Here is a 20,215-nt window from a genome sequence, read left to right on the forward strand (position 1 = left end):
CTAGACTAAGTGTGCAAAGAGTGTGGCTTTCCTTCTGGTAAGATCAGGCCCAGAGTGCCATTGTGGCCAGGCCCCAATAAAGACCTTGAAACTCTTGGTGCAGGAGCATCACACACATGTGGCTGCACTTTCCTTGCTGGAAGAAGAGGGTGCTCTATGTGCCCCCTCATGGGAGGGAGAGAACCGAAGGAAGCTTGCACCTGGATTCTTCCAGAGTCTGCCAGTGTCTTTTCCGGCTGAGATGCTCACCAAATCACATAAGTCTCAGCCATAAGCACAACTCTGTGAGTCCCAGGGGTCCCTCCTGGGAGCCTCCAACCTGGAAACAGTCTTTTTTTAAAAAATATATTTCTTTATTGATTTCAGAGAGGAAGGGAGGAGGAGAGAGAGATAGAAACATCAATGATGAGAGAGAATCATTAATCGGCTGCCTCCTGCACACCCCCTACTGGGGATGGAGCCTGCAACCCAGGCATATGCCCTTGGCCGGAATCGAACCTGGGACCCCTCAGTCCGCAGGCTGACGCTCCATCCACTTAGCCAAGCCAGCCAGGGCCTGGACACAGTTTTATAGATGCAGCACCACACTGTGAATGTGTGCCTTTTCTCTTAAAAAACTATAGTGGAAAAGAAAGAATATATACTTTGATAAATTTTTAAAATTTACATTACAGATCACTACGATTATATTAAAACAGTATTAGACATTAGTGATAAAATAGGTACTTGCAGATCACCTATCATAAAGAGGCAGACCAATATTTTAAATCTTATTGGACCTACTTTCAATTGGTTAGAGGAAGGGCGTGGAGATAGACTTTTTACTGTACTGTATACTGCTTTTATTTTTTTTTTAACTAAAAGCACACTTATATTACATTGCTTACTTACATTCTTTTTTTAAAAATATATTTTATTGATTTTTTACAGAGAGGAAGGGAGAGGGCGAGAAAGTTAGAAACATCGCTGAGAGAGAAACATCGATCAGCCGCCTCCTGCACACCCCTTACTGGGGATGTGCCCACAACCAAGGTACATGCCCTTGACCGGAATTGAACCTGGGACCCTTCAGTCCGCAGGGCGACGCTCTATCCTCTGAGCCAAACCGGTTAGGGCGCTTACTTACATTCTTAACGAGTAATACCATCTTATGACAGAAAAGCTTTTTTTTTTGCAGTCTACAAAAAGAACGCAAAATATGAAAACAAAAACTTACAACTCTTCTCTCAGAACTAAGCTGGCTTTACACAAAGACACCTGGCAAAAAAATCAGTTTAATATGATGGAATTTCAATATGGGTTTGTGGTGTAAGGGTGAGAGTAGAGAAAATATAAGAAATTATCAACTCTAAGGGAAATGATATAAGCAATTTTTAATTATTTTTAATAGAGTATGACACTACATTTGATTCAGAAATAGTTAAAAGGACAGAAATATGTGTTAGAGGTTGATGAGTTATTTCTTTTCAGAGGGGAATGAGGGGAGTGCAGGAAAAAGAGACTTCAGTGGTTCTCAACCTTCCTAATGCCGCGACCCTTTAATACAGTTCCTCATGTTGTGGTGACCCCCAACCATAAAATTATTTTCGTTGCTACTTCATAACTATAATTTTGCTACTGTTATGAATCGTAATGTAAATATCTCATATGCAGGATGTATTTTCATTGTTTGCGACCCACAGGTTGAGAACCGCTGCTTTAGATAAAGAAATGACCAAGCATCTGTAGCATGCAGAATTAAACTATTCCTTTGGTAATATTCAAACTACCTAGATTTCCAAGATGTTGGTCGCACACCCAGGCTTCAAAGAGCAAACTAAAAGAGAAACATCATTACCATTCCTGAACACAGGTTTATAGTTTCAGCATATTCTTCCACCTAGAAAATGATAATGTTCCCCTGGAAAAACTGAAAAGCAGTCCGAGGGAAATTCCACAAAAACTGAACTACTTGATAAAGAATGCCATTTAACAACTGAGGAAATTATATTAATTATATTAACTTGAAAAGAATAATATTATTAGTCAAACCAGGATTTCTCAACCTCAGCACTATTGGCATTCTAAGCTAGATAATTAATTCTTTGTTGTGGGAGGCTGTCCTGTGCATCTCAGGACTTTTAGCAGCTGCCACTAGGTGACAGTAGCACCTTCCTCTCCATTCCAACAAATGCATTTCATTGGCAAATTCCAGTCATGCATACATTCATCCCATAAATGACTCGCTTGTGTTCCAGGTACTCTATTAAATGCTAGAGATAAAATGATAAACCTAAACAGATATTATCCATGCCCTCATGGTGTTTACAGCCCTAGTCAGGGGACCAAAGAAATAAAGATACACACAAACAATGTAAGTATACAATTGTTGCTAAGTAACGTAAGGAGAGCTACCTGTCCCAATGAAAATGTATAATGATGCAAGCTCAAATATTTATTATTAAAAGACCAGAGGCCCGATGCATGAAATTCGTGCAAGGAGCTTGGCCCTCGCAGCCTTGGCGGCAGCCCTCGGCCCTCACAGCCCCAGTTTCATCCGGAAGGTCATCCAGAAGGTCATCTGGAAGGTTGTTCAGCTGTCCCGTCTAATTAGCATATTACGCTTTCATTATTATAGATGTGCACATTCAAAAAGTTAACAGAGCCTGGCCAGTGTGGCTCAGTGGTTGAGCATCAACCTATGAAGCAGATCGTCATGATTTGATTCCTGGTCAGGGCACATGCCTGGGTTTTTGGGCTTGATCCCCAGTAGGGGGCATGTAGGAGAGGCAGCAAATCAATGATTCTTTCCTATTACTGATGTTTCTATCTCTCACCCTCTTCCTTCCTCTCTGAATTCAATAAAAAATATGTATTTTTTTAATTGAGAGAGTACTGCAACCCTCCATCTGAGCTCTATACCTTGTTCTCATACTTCTTAGATTAAATGGCCTCTTGATTTCAATTGCTGCCAATTGGGGGGCAGAGGGGTCCTCATAAAAATAAGGAGACTTGTCTTGGCTGGCTTGGCTTAGTGGACAGAGTGTTGGCCTGCGGATTGAGGGGTCCCAGGTTCGATTCCGGCCAGGGGCACATGCCTGGGTTGTGGGCTGGATCCCCAGTTGGGGGTGTGCAGGAGGCAGCCAATCAATGGTTCTCTCTCATCATTGCTGTTTCTATCTCTCTCTCTCCTCCCTTCCTCTCTAAAATCAATAAAGAAATATTTTTTTAAAAAAATAAGGAGACCTAAATAGAAGTCGTGCATCATTAGCAACCATTATTTTTCCCCAGTTGAAATTTAGCCAATACATTTTCACCTTCTGTAATCAGAAAGTAGTTTTTTTCTTCCTAACAAATGGATTTAAAACATAACAAAAATCTCTAAAAATATTTTAAACAGCCCTAGCCAGTTTGGTTCAGTGGATAGAGCATCGGCCTGCGGGCTGAAGGGTCCCAGGTTTGATTCCGGTCAATGGCATGTGCCTTGGTTGCAAGATCAATCCCTGTCCCTGATGAGGGCATTGGTGGGAGGCAACCAATCAGTGTGTCTCTCTCACATCGATGTTTCTCTCTCTTTGTGTGTCTCCCTCTCCCTTCCACTCTCTCTAAAAAATCAATGGAAAAATGTCCTTGGTAAGGATTAACAATATAAATAAATATACAAATAAATAAGTTAATTAAAAAATATATTTTAACAGATCAGGAAATTCCGTGTCCAAGATTTTTTAATGACAAATGTCAGCATATTTTTTCATTGTTTGTTTTTACAAACTTTTCTTGATTCTGTTAATAAAATATCAATAGAAATAGTCCCAAATATTCATTTTTTATAATCCTCACCTGAGAATATTTTTTCCGTTGATTTTAAGAAAGTGTGGAAGGGAAGGGGAAGAGGGAGAGAGGAAAGAGAGACATCAATGTAAGAAAGACACATCGATTGGTTGGCTCCCGCACACCCCGACCTCTACGTCCTGGGAGCCTCCAACCTTGACACGGAAGTGAGCCCAGGTAATGCCCTAACCACTCAGCAATGCCAGCAAGGGCCCAAATATTCATTTTTGAAATGCTCAACCCCAGCACACTTATTTGAAAACTCATTATGTTCTCACTGTTGATGTCACATTTATCTTAAAAGAGGCAGATGACATACCACGCACGACATTCAGACATGTCATTATAATGAAAATCAATGAATTTAAAACATCTGTCTTTTGGTAAAAATAAAAATGTAGTCTAAATTCAACAGCACTTTCACATACTCTGCCCCAGGGAACCTGTTGAGATATTAAAGATTTTTGTCATTCGTTTTACAGTTATCCAGTCAAGATACTGTTCCCAGCCTGGCTGGCATGGCTCAGTGGTTGAGCATCAACCTATGAACCAGGAGGTTCGATTCCCGGTCAGGGCATGCCTGTCCCCAACCCCTTATTCCCATCACTTGTAAAAATTTACTCCGTTTTAGACATTATTTGGACAATTATAAATATGTAAACTTGTGTAAAATGAACCACATTGACAATCTCCTATAATACTCTGGACTTCTTACTTATAACTATGAATGAATGAATGAATGACTCCATGAACGATCTTTAGTGCTATTCATTTAGGCTACCAATATTTCTCGAGGAACAACCAAAACAGAAAAAGATCCTGTGAGAATGGCACTATTATTCTAGTGAGAATAGAGAAACCAGACTGCAAGTAAGTACACACTACTAGCATGTCAGATGGTAATACATGAAAGGAGGAAGAATAGCCCGGCAGTGACTCAGCAGCTGAGCGTCGACCTATGAACCAGGAGGTCACAGTTCGATTACCGGTCAGGGCACATGCCCGGGTTTTGGGCTCGATCCTCAGTAAGGGGCATGCAAGAGGCAGTTGAATGATGCTTCTCTCTCATCATTAATGTTCCTATCTCTCTCTCCCTCTTCCTTCTTCTTCAAAATCAATAAAAAAAAAATTAATTAAAATGTATTTAAAATTTTTAAAAAGAGGAGAAACAATAAAGCAGGGGTATTATGGGAGGAGGACAGACTTGAAATTTTTGATAGGGAGCCCAGCCAAGTCCTCACTGATAAGATAACTTGAATAAATATCTAAAGGAAATGAGAAAGCAAGCCACTCATATATCTAAGAAGAATATTCAACAGAGAAAGAACAAGAAGTGCAAAGGCCCTGAGGTGAGAGATGTCTGGCATACTTGAGGAAGACCACGGAGTCAAGTTGTCTGAAGGAAGCAGGGAAGGGGAGAGTGCTACTGGGTGGTGTCTTAGAAGTACTTGGGGGAGGGGGCACAGAGCCTTGTTGGTTAGTTAGGACTAGCTTGTATTCTACGAATGAAATGGGAAGTCATTGAAGAATGTTAGGTAAAGGAGAGATGTGTCTGACTTGCGCTATTTATGTATTTATGTCAGTCCAGACTCGTGAGTACTTAATTTATTCTGTGGATGAAAACCCGTTACGGTCTTTTTTTGTTGTTGCTCCAAGGAGCTCTGCGGAACTCACTCAGGTTGGCTCCCTGCTCTCTGTAAGTGCCCATCTTTCTATCAATTCCTGACATCCTCGTGCCTCATCACGTGTTTTCCCTGCACCAGGAACTACTTTACTTCTCAAGGAGAACAGAGGTTAGAAGCCAAGGTCCGGGCACAAGGTGTGCTCCCTGCTCCGGGGGTCCCGGCTTCCGGGCCTCGCAGGACAGAGCTAGGAAATTTGTGTAGAATGCCAATTCAGTCGTCTATACACACCTATTGTTCTGTACGTGTCTGTGTAAATAGTAAACACCATGAGTTTACATCAATCCTTCTTATTCCATTCCAACACCACACATTCGGGCCAGCCTCTCCCTATTTGTAGCTCCTTTCTCCAACACTGGAAAACCTAGCTCTCGTTACCTACCACATATTTACGTATTGTTCACTTATGTTATATCCGTAAAGCAGTTGCAAAGTTGCTAACCCACAACTGTGAGAAACTCATTTACTCCCTGATTATACCACATCCCTGCAGTTCTTTGTCGTTAGTTTTACAGTTATCCAGTCAAGATATTGTTCCCAGCCTGGCCGGCATGGCTCAGTGGTTGAGCATCAACCTATGAACCAGGAGGTTTGATTCCCGGTTAGGCCACGACCTGAGGTTGCAGATTTGATCCCTAATGTAGGGCATGCAGGAGGCAGCCAATCAATGATTCTCTTATCACTGATGTATCTATCCTTCTCTCTCTCCCTTCCTCTCTGAAATCAATAAAAATATATATTTTTAAAAAGATACTGTTTTCCAGTAACTTAGATTAGCTCTTTTCTTTCCTATCCCTCTAAGTCAGTGGTTCTCAACCTTCCTAATGCCGCGACCATTTAATACAGTTCCTCATGCTGTGGTGATCCCCAACCATAAAATTATTTTCATTGCTACTTCATAACTGTAATTTTGCTACTGTTATGAATCGTAATGTAAAAATCTGATATGCAGGATACATTTTCATTGTTACAAATTGAACATAAAGCATAGTGATTAATTACAAAAACAATATGTAATTATATATGTGTTTTCCGATGGTCTTAGGCGACCCCTGTGAAAGGGTCGTTCGATCCCAAAGGGGTCGCGACCCACAGGTTGAGAACCACTGCTTTAAGTGTAAATTTTGCTTCCCAAAATATTCTTTTTGGTTCCCCATATCCTAGGTGGTTGTAATTGCTTGTTTAGGGGTATGTGAGACATTCCTACGGCTCTAAGTCAGAGCTTTACAAAAAGATGTACCTGAGTAGTGTCTGTCTGCTATGCCAATCCATTCCCTCTTCTTTATACCCCTTTCCTGCTCATACCCACTGGGAACCAAGCTTCAGTTCTGGTTTATCCTCTGTATACCTTTCCCATAAATGAGCATATGCATGTCCATTTCCTTATATCTTTTACTTTATTGCATAAAGGGTTTCACACCATAAATGGTCTTTTGCACTTTTTTCCCCACTCAACGGTACATGCTGGAAGCCACTGTGCATCAGCTTGAAGAGCTGTGCCTGTTGTTGTTTTCAGCCGCACCATATTCCACTATATGAACCAAACCATAGTTTACGCAACCATTCTGTTATATGTGGTCATTTGGGTTGTTTTCAACATTCTGCAAATCAAACAATGCTACAACTATTAACTTTTAATAGTGCAAGTGTTTTTGCAGTAATGCAGGCACGTTTTCAATGTAGATTCCTAAAAAGGTCACAGGGTAAGTGCATATGTAGCTTGTTAGATATAGCCAAACTTTCCTCCAGAAAATTTTATCAGTTTGTATTCCCACCCACAAAGTACAGAGTGCCCATTTCCCACAGTCTCATCAACAAATGTGTTGTTATATGCTTAAATTTTTATCAGTGAGACAAACTCTTCTTAGGAAACAAAAATTTTAAAAGTTCTAACTAACTGGTCTATCCTGTGCCTATTTGATAAAGGAGAAAACAAACGCATAAAAATGGCAACAGAAGACTGACGCTACCCTGCTTTGACTGAATGCAGTGGAGAAGTAAAGGTTTGACAAAGCTGCCCCTGGTTCCTTTCTGACCTCATCTCTCCATCTATTCCCAGCATTCTGTCTGCATTCTACTTGCTTGGGCCCAGTTCACATTAATGCCTAGATGAAGTGAGAATGAATGCAGCCCGCCTGGTGTGGCTCAGTGGTTGAGCTTCAATCTGTGAAATAGGAGATCGTGGTTTGATTCCAGGTCAGGGGTCAGGGCACATGCCCAGGTTGTGGGCTCGATCCCCAGTAGGGGGCATGCAGGAAGCAGCTCATCAATGATTCTCACTCATCATTGATGTTTCATCTCTCTCTCTCTCCCTTGCTCTCTGAAATCAATAAAAATATATTAGGGGGGTGGGGGGGAGAAGAAGGAATACAGGTTTCTCATGGCCCTGATTCCTCTGTCAGGGGGAAGGCATAGCCTTAATCTCTAAATTCCATCTAAATATTAATCAGTATGCATTTAAAGAACAAGAATGGTATCTTCTGTCCAAGACAGACAGAGTGAGGCAAGCTTTCCTTTACCCTCTTTAGCGAACAGAGCTAGGAAAAATGTGTTTACACACTAACCCAGGTATATGCACATCTCTACATTTCTGTACCTGTGTAAGTACTAGAGTTCATATTGATTCCTTCAATTCCAATCTAACACCAAAAGTTCACTTTAGCTTTTGTGTGTTGCCTTTCCTATAATACAGGCAGACCTAGTTTTATTGTGCTTCATGAAACATGTTGAGTTTTCCACACATTGAAGGCAAGACCCTCCGCCAGCAAGATTACAATTCCCTTTATTGTGATACCTGCTTTACAGCAGTGGTCTGGAACCAATCCCACAATTATCTCCAAGATATGCCTATACTCTTCAATGTCACAAAACTACTTGCGAGTTCACAGAAAAAAATAGCTCACTGATCTATCATAGTCTTGATCTGGCCACCTAAGTATTTCAAACAGTAGATAGAATTCACTATTATGCATCACATTGTTCAAACTTTGATAACATAGCACTCAAAAGTAATGTCACACTAACAAAGCAAGCACTCTTACTTGACTAATCTTGAGGTGAGAGTTACTTATCCATGTAAACCATTGTGATAATCTGAGTAAAGCTAATATTAAAATTGGATTGGATTATTACTTGAATCTAAGTCCTTACACTTTTGGAAGTTTTAATTATATTCAACCTATCAAAGACCCTATAATTTCTATGTTCAAAATTTCCATTTTTAATATTTCTTTGGAAGAGCTATTCACTTCGCCGAAATATACTTGTCAAAAACCAAAGAGAATTTGTAGGCAGCAAAGCAATTTCACTTCACGGGGTTTGTTGTCTTTATAGAGGGAGGGGAATGTTGCATTTATTTCTCTACTTGTTTCACAATGAAAGCTCTGAAAGATGGCAGACTATGGACATGATGTTACTTGGGGACAGTGCCAACTTAGCTGAAAAGGAATATTTTTATCAATTTTTAAAACATCAAACAGGGCTAGTCTACATTGTGGACTAAAGACCTGCCAAATCTGATCTCTGTTAGGTTAAATCTTCACCAAATAATTTTGTCTTAAAAAGTAACCACATGGCCTGGTGACAAGCGTGGCTCAGTGATTGAGCATCCACCTATGAACCAGGAGGTCACAGTTCAATTCCCGGTCAGGGCAAATGCCCAGGTTGTGGGCTCGATCCCCCATGTGGGGCATGCAGGAGGTAGCCAATCAATGATTCTCTCTCATCACTGATGTTTCTATCTCTCTCCCCTTCTCCCTTCCTTTCTGAAATCAATAAAAATATTTTTTTAAAAATGTAACCACATGGATTTAGAAGTTTAGTCACTAACTCTCATTTCTAAACATCTTAACTTCTGTTTTAAATGTAAAATATGTATCTTAAAAAGTTACATGTATTGCATAACTTAACATACTATGTTTCAGTGGTTTGCATAAACAACTCTTGGATACAAATTAATCATTTCCTATTTTAAGGGTTTTTGCATGACAGTAATCATTTAATAAATAATTCTTACAAGTGAGCTTCTATGTTGACTACAGGAAATGTTACAAAGCTGTGCTTAAATGTCTGTTTCTTCTACTTACCTCTGTGCTCCCTGAGACAACAGCTTTGTCCACATTCACTGATAACGGTTCTTCCATCTGGCACACTCCCAGTGACCACTCCACACAGCGGTGATGAGCCCAACAAGTGCCTGAGATCATTGAAGTGAAAACGAGCATATGAATAAAATTAACAATAGGAACACTAATAAGGAAAGACATAAAACCCCCAAATCCACTCTAAGGTGCAAATCACAAAAAAGGCGCTAAAGCAGCCCTTCTCAAAACATGGTCCTGTACCAACTGGGAACTTGTCAGAAATACAAAATTTCAGACCCCAACAAACACCCATGGAACAAAAACTCTTACAGTGGTGCCAGAAATTAATGTTTCAACAAGCCCTCCAGGTGATTTTGATGAACACAAAAGACTGAGAATCACTGAATTAGAAATTATTTCTCCAACAACAACAAAAATCAGTTTTTAGTCATTTTGTTTAAAAACTAGAGGCTCGGTGCACAAATTCGTGCACCAGTGGGGTCCCTCTGCCTGGCCTACGGGATCAGGCCAAAACCAGCTCTCCGACATCCCCCGAGGGGTCCCAGATAGCAGGAGGGTGCAGGCCAGGCTGAGGGACCCCATCGGTGCACGACTGGAGCCAGGAAGGTTGGCCAGCCGGGGAAGGATCGTGGGAGGGCTCCAGGGCATGTCCGGCCCATCTTGCTCAGTCCTGATCAGCCGGACCCCATCAGCAAGCTAACCAATTAGTCGGAGCATCTGCCCCCTGGTGGTCAGTGCATTTCATGGCGACTGGTTGACTGGTCAACTGTCTGCCCCCTGGCGGTCAGTGTACATTACAGTGAGCGGTTGAGCGGCCTTAGCATATCATTAGCATATTACTCTTTGATTGGTTGAATGGGTGAACAGACGGACACTTAGCATATTAGGCATTATTATATAGGACTAGAGGCTGGTGCATGAATTCGTACACAGGTGGGGGGTCCCTTGGCCTGGCCGACAATCAGGACCATCTCACCCAGTCCCAATCGGGGCTGATAGGGGCTGGCCGGCCAGAGGGAGGAACTGCGAAGGTCTGCTGCTGGAGGGCTACTGGCCAGCAGCAGGAGGTTGGCTGTGGGAGCACACTGACTATCAGGGGGCAGCTCCTGCATTGAGCATCTGCCCCCGGTGGCCAGTGCGCCTCATAGCTACTGGCCAGTCGTCTGGTCGTCCGGTCGTAACAGTGACTTAGGCTTTTATTTAGATTACTGGAAGATATTTTATTTGGAATCTTACACATCTTACCTAATAATAGACAAACAGGTAAATTGACCGGCCCTCCGCTACACTCAGCAGCCAATCAGGACAGTATGCAAATTAACCCAATAAAGATGGTGGTTAACTTGCATATGTAGGCACCCAGCGGCCTGGGTCCTGGGAAACTCATCGGGCACACAAGTCACTCCGAGGTAGGCCCCTTGTGAGCCCTGAGCAGCCTAGGAAGGGCCTGAGCCAGGGGGCTCCTGGGCAGAACCTGAACCTGCGATCAGAGCCGAGGGGGCCCCTGCCCAGTCCTAAAGCCTCAGCCAGAGGCGTTAGGTGTGGGCAGAGGTGGAGCCGGCGATCAGAGGGAGCTAGGGGTCCCCTGTCCAGGCTGAAAGCCCTGGCCAGAGGCCTTAGGCCTGGGCAGGAGCAGAGCCGGCAATCGGTGGGAGCAGGGGCAGAGCTAGCAATCGTAGGGAGCTGGGGATCCCCTGCCCAGGCCCCAAGGCTGTAGGCCTGGGCAGGGGCTGAGCCAGTGATCAGTGTGAACTACAGAGGAAACACCTTTTCTGACCGCTCATTGGCTAAGCTCCCTGTATGCCACTGGTAATATTCTTAGCAACTTGGGTAATAAGAATCCAAGAAGGTGATCTGGGGTTTTTCCACTACACTCCTGGAGAAAAAAAACGAAGGTCCACTGCTGGAGGGTTAAGAAATGTCATATCCTGCCCTAGCTGGTTTTGCTGAGTGGATAATGCCTTGGCCTGCCCACTGCTGGGTCTTGGTTCAATTCTGGCTAAGGGATGTACCTAGGTTGCAGGCTCCTCCCTGACTTGGATTCAGGTCAGAGCTCATGCAGGAGGCAACCAATCAGAGTGTTCCTTTCACTTTGCTGTTTCTCTCTGTCTTTCCCTTTCTCTTCTACATTCTCTAAAAATCAATGGAAACATATCCTCAGGTGAGAGAAAAAGAAGAAAGAAAGGAAAGAAAGGAAAGAAAGGAAAGAAAGAAAGAAAGGTCATATACTACACACACACACACACACACACACACACACACACACCAGTGCATGAATTTCGAATATATATAAAAGCCTAAGCGACCGACCATCCAACCGGTACCTATGACACACCTTGGCCACCAGGGGCAGTCACTCCGACCGGTAGCTGTAACATGCAATGACCACTAGGGGGCAGACACTCAGCACAGGAGCTGCCGTGCTGTGGTGACTTGGCAGCTGCAGTTCTTGGGTGATGCACCCAGAACCAAAGAGGCAGGAGACCGATTCTGGGTCCCCTCAGGGGATGTCAGAGGGCCAGTTTCAGCCCGATCCCCATAGGCCAAGCCAAGGGACCCCCACCTTTATGCACAAATCCATGCACCGGGCCTCCAGTAAAATATAAAGGACATAATTTAATACTCTGTTTATGACAAACAGGCTATATTGCAAATAGGCTACAATATACCAGTACACCTCTATTTTGCTCTATCGCACACCCACCAAGAGTCCACGTCATCACTGATAACAGCTCAGTCATTAAATTCTCTATCACAGAGCACTTGAGCCACTATCAATAAGCAGTTCATCTATGGAATAAACTTTACTCAAAACTCCAGCAGCACCACTTCATGAGTACGCATTACTATTCTGTTATAATGGGATACCCACATGGCTAAGAACTAATGTTCTTTACCCCTACAGTAAATATACCACACTGCCATGTTCCCCATGTTCTCACAGATCCCTTTAAAATGTCCTGTTTTCAACTGTCAGATCACCATGGCATTGCTGCCTATACAAAAGTAAATACAAATATTTATGAAAGCATCCAATCTAGGGTTAGCTCTGCGCAGATGCTAACTAAATTAGCTCAACATAATTAGACAATGTATTTTACCTAAGTAGGCATACTTAACAATGGCATTTTTTACAATGTGAAAGGTATTTATTATGAAGTTGGCAATTCACTAAAATTAAGACACTTAAAGAATCAAGAGGTAATTATGATTGAAGACCAGCTCCTACCTGTAGGATCAAATAAGGCTTGGACATCAATGGCATCGGGAAGACCGACAAGACTGAGCTCATCCCATAACTGAGTAACCTGGTCATCAGAAGCAGTCTGAGTGCTCACACTCACACACGACACTGTATTCTGCTGAGGAGACCGTTCTCTGGGGAAATAAAATAAAACTGATGTGGAAGTGGTAACAACAAAAATGTTTCGTTTTACAAGTTAAATATCACGTATTGCCAGGTCATCTTTAATTTATTAGGCATAAGCTGTCATAAAACAACTTTTAGAACACATCTGTTACCATTTATACATAGTATAAAACGTTGTGTCATGTAAGCAACAACTAAATAAGTCTCTAAATCAGTAAGAAATGTCAAAATTAGAGTTTCGAATTTATTTTGCTATTCTATAATTTTTCTTTTTAACTTGAGCTCCAAAATTCTTATCAGGAGCCATATTTTATCATATAAAGTGAATATTCTCCTTGGTCTTTCTTTAATGCTTATAAAACTTAACTCATTCAAATCAGAAATTTGTTTTTTGTAAGTGAGGACTACAACCGCAGAGCTGGCAGTTGTTTACGTAAAGAAAGGTTATTTCTCAGGGGAAATGAGAACGCACTACGTGTGAAGAGGGAGGCGTGGGAGCAGAACGTGTCAGCTGGAGCTGCTTATGGTCCCCTCGACAAATCTCGGCAGCTGGTCCGCCGCAGGATGTTGCAGGTTCTCTCTACCAAGACTGCACCTCACAAGTCAGAAGTAAAAAAGCAAAAGCAAAATACTTCCAAGCAGCTGACCCGGGTAAAAAAAAAAAAAAAAATAGCCACCAGTGGGTTAGGGGCAAGGAAGAAGATGATATAACAGCAAAAACCAGAGTATACAAATGAACACTGAATAAGGTATACAATGGGAGATTTCAGACTTCCAAGGCCCTTCAACTTCAGGTATTAATTAAGATAATTACGTAAATAACGACTGCTATTGCATTTAAACATGAAGCATGGCCAACCAGGTAGCTGTCAGTAAAACGTTAATGTCTCCTGAGGGCACAGTATTTAACCTACCATCTGGATTAAATGCTTACAGAATTACACACTATTGAATATAGATCACAACTCACTGCACTTCTGTCTGCTGGGTATTTATCATGATTCCTATTAAGAGAATATCGGCACAATGACCAGGGTACTAAACTTTTTATACCTGGAATCATTGAAAGAAAAGAAAGTATTAACATATTTCAATAAGTACATTTAAATATCAAACCATGTAAAAATAACCAATATGTTTTATGTTCAGCATTAGAAATTCATACTTATTTTTTATAAAGTTTAGCATGCTATGCTATCTTTAAATTCTCATTTTTCTAAATGTCCACAGTAAAATGAAAACAAACTCTTTCCTATAAATATAATCTCCATTCCTACAAATATAGTTTTCATTATTAATCATTATTATTTTATTGGGAGGGGGGAAAATTAATAGCCCATTTATAAAGACTAATGTACCATTTTTAACATATTTCCTTTGTACCAGTATTTTATGGGAGGATAGGTATAAAAATCAATGGGATGGCTAACCAGTCTATTACTAACCAGTTCCTAACCCAGGGCTTAATCAAATTTCCCCTTCGGTTTGTACATATGCATCACATCAGTAAGATGCCAATGTCAACCCTAAAGATGACAGCAACCCTCCTTAGGAAAGAACATCAAGAGAAGCCAGATGAAGAACATACCCCCAAAATTTTAAGTCTAAACAAAAGGAAAGAAGAAATAAACCCTTGATTATATAGTCTTCCATTTAGCAAACCAAGAAGAAAGAACTATTTTAAAACCTCCTTTACAAATTTAAAAAACAACTACCTGTTCACCTAATTTATAGCCCATTAGTAACATATTCTGTAAATATTTAAAATTACTACCAACCTAAATTAATTGTTTACTCTTAAATAATTTCCAAATTTTATAATAAATGTGCTTTTATTCCTAAGATCCACTAACTGGCTTATTACCGTTACTTAATAACTTGGTAAACACTAGGTGTGTATAAAGACTTTCATTAAACCAAGGAAAGCTATTTTTACATACTGAACATCTTAGCTCATAAACACTTTCACTAAAAATTAGCTTATAAAATAAGTAAGTTATGAAGCCCAACTGTATTTCCCAGAACAGGTGTTGATATAATTGCCATTATTCAAAGCAGAACATGAAGATATAAGATATAACCTGGTCCAATCCATAAATTTGTATTATTGATGGACGGTGTAATGAGGGGATGGGTATAAAAACCAATGGAATGGATAACCAGTCTATTACTAACCAGTCCTAACCAGTGGCTCAATCGAATTTACCTGTCAGGTTTTAAGATGCTAATGTCAACCCTGAAGACAGCAGCCCTTCTTAGGATTACAGCAGTCCTCCTTAGGATAAAACCACTCATTTTATCACAATGGGAAAGCTCGTGTGTGATTAAAATATCAGGACTCCAGATACAGTACTTCTAAACCTCCTTAAACTGTTCCACCTTAAATTCTTTTAAAAGATTCTCTCTTGTGATTGTTTCATTTCCTACTTCAGGTCTTCAAGGCATTGGCAGCAGTCCAAAAGAAGGAACCAATCAAATAGGTACAACACAACAATGCCTTAGAACTTAACTCTGGAGAGAAGCCAGATAAGCACTTGGATGACATCATCACCCTCCAGGGGCAGAACTGGGGAGCTTTCCAAGCTAACTTAATTTTACACTTTCTCGTGGACCTCAGAAAATTTTGTTCTCTCGACTACCAAAGCCAAATCCACAGATTAATAAAATGGCCTTTAACCAAAACTCTACAACATATAAAGAGATTTTTATGATTTGTCTAAACATATTAGACAAGTTTTTAATATAAATATAGAGATATACAAATACCTTAGTAAATTCTTGTTTCGTTTAAAAAAAAAAAAAGACATCTTTAACTTCAGAAAGGGCATTCTCAGCATATAATTAAGTACTTAGAGAGAAAGTCCACACTATATTGTAATAAGAGTTTACAAGACAGTTCAACATTCTCTGAACCATAAAAATAAATCAATAAATGGCACATAAAGAGCATTAGTGAAACCCTAACTGGTTTGGCTCAGTGGATAGAGCGTCAGCCTGCAGACTCAAGGGTCCCAGGTTCGAGTCTGGTCAAGAGCATGTATCTTTGGTTGCGGGCACATCCCCAGGAGGGAGTGTGCAGGAGGCAGCTGATAGATGTTTCTCTCTCATCAATGTTTCTAACTCTCTATCCCTCTCCCTTCCTCTCTGTAAAAAAAACCGATAAAAAATATTTTTTAAAAAAAAGAACATTAGTGAAAAACACTTTGATTTTGCTGTTCTCTTATTATATTCTTACAAACCATTAAAAACTTACTTAGAGGAAGGAAAGACTTCACTAATTTTTTTTACCTTCTTTTCCATTTACGTTATGTTCTTTAAAGTTCTCTTCCACAAGTTAACTTTTGTGATCACACTGATTTTGTTAATATACAGTTAAGATAGCAAATTTTTAAAAATAAGAAAGAAATTTTGAGAAAAGTAGTGTTTTTTGGGTTAATGCTGAGTCATAGAGCACCCTATGAAAGTTGAAAACATGAGAAACTGTTCATTAACACCATTTATACAGTCACAAACAATGCAATAAAGATAAGCTATATACTCATAATGCATCCCAGCCATTTAAATTAAAATTGCTTATTTTTGCCCTAGCCAATTTGGCTCAGTGGTTGGAACATCAGCCCTTGGACTGAAGAGTCCCAGGTTCTATTCCAGTCAAGGGCACATACCTCGGTTGCAGGCTGGATCCCTCTGGCCCCTGTAGGGGCGCGTGTGGGAGGCAACCAATTGATGTGTCCCTCTCACATCCATGTTTCTCTCTCTGTGTCTCTCCCTGTCCCTTCCACTCTCTCTAAAAATTAATGGGAAAAATATATCCACGGGTGAGGCTTAACAAAACAAAAACAAAAAATTGCTTACTTTCTCTGTCCTCTATGTTTTCGCGGTGCTGAGTTTTGAATTTTCTCACAGGTCCCATTGCTGTTGTCATCAATGTCCTTCTTGCTAGAAGGTTGGTTTTTCCACGGCAAGATAAATCCAGGTGTTACTCTAAATTGTCTTAAGTCTCCTTGTCCTAAGGAACTTTTTTCACCACAGTAACAAAAAGCACAGAGCTGTTCACTGGTAGAAATAAAAGTAAGGGAAACAAAGAAAGAGAAATTTAATTTTTCAAAGTGACAGCTACAGACAGCTGTGCTTTAAAATTAAATTGTTTTTAGTGTAAGACAAGACATTTTTAAATGCTAGTATGGTAACAATTATACATTTGCAATTCTACTTTTCCACAGCATGATTTTTTTAAAATAACAAACATACCAAATCAAAAAATTATAGTGTTTACTTAGAAACACGATTTTCTTTTAAATCTGATTCAAGAAACTCAAAGTATTAACAAGAATAGCGAAAGTAAAGCTAAGACTGGGAAAGAGGATAGTGTTTAATGGCCACACAATTACATACCAGGTTTGTAAACAAGTGGTGACAAAGTTTTTATTAACCGCCTGATAGGACGTTCTTTATGCACCATACATTACCACACACACAGATACAGGGAGAAACATGAAGACATAAATGTAAGTTGTTTCGGGGCTGGACAGCTAACGAAGGGAGGAGCGAAAGGGGTTCCACAGGAATGGGAAAGGATGAAGAAGTGGAGCAAGGACTGGGAGAGCAGAGAAACTGTTTCCTAGGACACACTAATGACAGGTACCTGAATTATGCAATTATGAAAACTATGTAACACAAAGATTGAAGCCTAGTGTAAACTATGCACTTTAGTTAATAATAATATATCACAACTGGGGTATCAGTTGTAACAAATGCCCCACACTCATGCGCAATGCTAACAGGGGAAACAGAGGCGGGAGAAGGCTGGCACCGGAACTCTCTGCATCCGCTTGATTTTTCTGTATACCTGAAATTGTCCTAAACAATAAAATCTATTAATTTTTTTAAAGAAACTATTTTAAAAGTTAAAGGACAAGAACAATATATGCTTGTGGAATATATGCTTAATGAGGGACCTTAGAAAGAACAGAATAAAAAGTACTGTCTCTCTTGGATATATTTCTTTTCACAGCTCATTTGCAATAGCTGCACCCAAATCTTTCTTCCCATGAATCAGTTTCCACCATCACCTCTGCCGTATCTACCCCACGAACGTCATAATGTCTTGCATTAACAGGTGATAGAAATAGTCTATAATCTCTTTTAGGTAATTTTTTTATTTGAAGATCTAATTGGCTTTATTAAGTGATTTATGAACGGGCAGTATCCCATCTATCAACTAGAAGGGGCTCTAAATAATTTTTTTTAATGTAAGTTAAATTCATATAGGGTCTCTCTCAACTAATTTCCTTTTGTTTATTAAAGTTGACTACTTACGTTTTTCCAATATTACCTATTTCAATTTAATGATAAATGTGTTGCCCCTGGATACACACACACACTTAAATGTGGTCTACTTTCAGAGTAGACTCAAATAGAAAAAGAAAAATTTTTTCTTGCCTTCCTTTGCCAGTGTTGTATTAATTTTGTAGCTTTCTGTGTGTAATTCTCTCTGCACTAGTAAGCTGACATTTCTCTCCGCATACCTAGTTTCTGGCTTGTCTCTCTCCCCTGGAAACATTAGCTAGGAGCAGCAACAGTCGGGCTGACACCAGCCTCACTGACAACACTGATTAGAAAGCCAACCAATATTTTTGAAGTATTAATAGAAAATATCTTAATCTTCCATTTCATATCCAAAACCATCACTCAAATGTAAAAGTGTTGCTTTGGCCAGTGCGCTAAATGGTTAGAGCACTGGCCCATGCACCAAAGGGTCATGGGTTCGATTCCTGGTCAAGGGCACATACCTGGGGTTACAGATTCGATCCCTGGCCCTAGTCAGGGTACTAGGAGGCAACCAATTCGATGTGTCCCTCTCATATCCAGGTTCTCTCTCTCTCTCTCTCTCTCTCTCTCTCTCTCTCTCTCCCTCCCTCCCTCCCTCCCTCCTTCCTTCCTTCCCCCCTTACTACCACCCTCCCCACTTCTACTCTCTCTAAAAATCAATGAGAAAATAGGTCAGGATTAACAACAACAAAAATGAAGGCGTAATAAAATCATTCCTAGGCTTATAAGATCTCAGAAATTTTACCATACAATAGGCCCACATGAAAATATTTTTAGTGAAGTACTCAAATTATTGAAGCATTAGGAAAGGTTGTAAGAGATGTAGAAAGAAAGTTGAACATCTCAGAGTAATTTGTTACTTTGGGGGTCACAGGGGGAACCCCTGGTCTCCACTTTTAGAAAGCTGCAGAGCATTGCTCCCTCCTTGCCACCAACACTCGCCAGACAATCTACAAGCTCACTTCTCTTGGCCCCATCAGACTGCAGGAGGTGTAGGGCCACCAATTCACCTGCAACTGAAGGACAGTCATTTCCATAAGGTAATGAGATACACGCACCTGCTGCAGCTGGGGAAGAGGCCGCCTTATGTCTTACAAGCAAGATAAGAAGAACTCAGTAAAAAAAATTAAGAAACTGATGAAGGCTGAGTGTCAGAGTGTAAAACATCCATGACCCACAGACACAAGAGGAATCTGTCTGTGGACCTCCCAGGTGCCCATGTGCAAGGGACAGAGTCCCATGGATGTGCCAGTCATGGTCCTAGCTAGGGGAGGGGAATCTGGGAAGTCACAAAGATTCACCCAGATTGTCTCTCCCATTTTTCCTGGGAAACAAAAACCTTAGTCTGGTGGGGGGGACAGCAAAAATCACCATGCTGCAATGGTGACAACCAACTGTGGATGGAGGAATAGAATTAGAGGGATGGACTTTTAACCCTGGACAAGGAGCAAGACTACATCCTGGACCCAGGTCTCCCACAGCTGAGGCAATGGCATGACCACTGAGAATACCAATCCCTGAAACCTAAGGCACTGTGCCTACCTAAGAATCAATTTGAATCGGAACAAGAAGCATCCTTCCTACCCACTCTCCAGTGGAACTCTCACACATCACTGGTGGGAGCACAAAACAGTACAGTGCACGAGGAAACATGTTGGTGTTTTCCTTAAAAATGATCTCTTTCCCAGGCATTTACCCAAATGACATAAAAACCCTATGTTCACATCAAAACCTAGAAGAGACTATTTACACCAATCTACACTAATAAAAGAGAAACATGGTAATTGGTGTACAACCGCTACCCTTTTCATTGGCTGATTGAGATATGCAAATTAACTGTCAGCGAAGATGGCAGCCAGCAGCCAGGCAGCTTGAAACTAACATGAGGCTTGCTTGCCTCAGTGACGGAGGACTCCAAC

At 40.8% G+C, this 20,215-nt stretch overlaps 1 protein-coding gene across 2 annotated transcripts in view; it reads right to left on the reverse strand.

Annotated features, from left to right (window-relative positions):
- The window catches only part of KMT2C (lysine (K)-specific methyltransferase 2C), a 270,221-nt gene that overhangs the window by 134,241 nt on the left and 115,765 nt on the right, over positions 1-20,215 (reverse strand). For both annotated transcript variants that reach the window (XM_015566229.1, XM_015566230.1), the window contains exons 5-8: positions 16,821-17,021; positions 14,010-14,018; positions 12,825-12,973; positions 9,578-9,687 (exon numbers count right to left, since the gene is read on the reverse strand). In XM_015566229.1, coding sequence (XP_015421715.1) covers positions 9,578-9,687; positions 12,825-12,973; positions 14,010-14,018; positions 16,821-17,021 — 469 coding nt within the window. The remainder of the gene's footprint in view (positions 1-9,577; positions 9,688-12,824; positions 12,974-14,009; positions 14,019-16,820; positions 17,022-20,215) is intronic.

Source organism: Myotis davidii, unplaced genomic scaffold (genome assembly GCF_000327345.1).
Source record: "Myotis davidii unplaced genomic scaffold, ASM32734v1 scaffold762, whole genome shotgun sequence".
NCBI lineage: Eukaryota > Metazoa > Chordata > Mammalia > Chiroptera > Vespertilionidae > Myotis > Myotis davidii.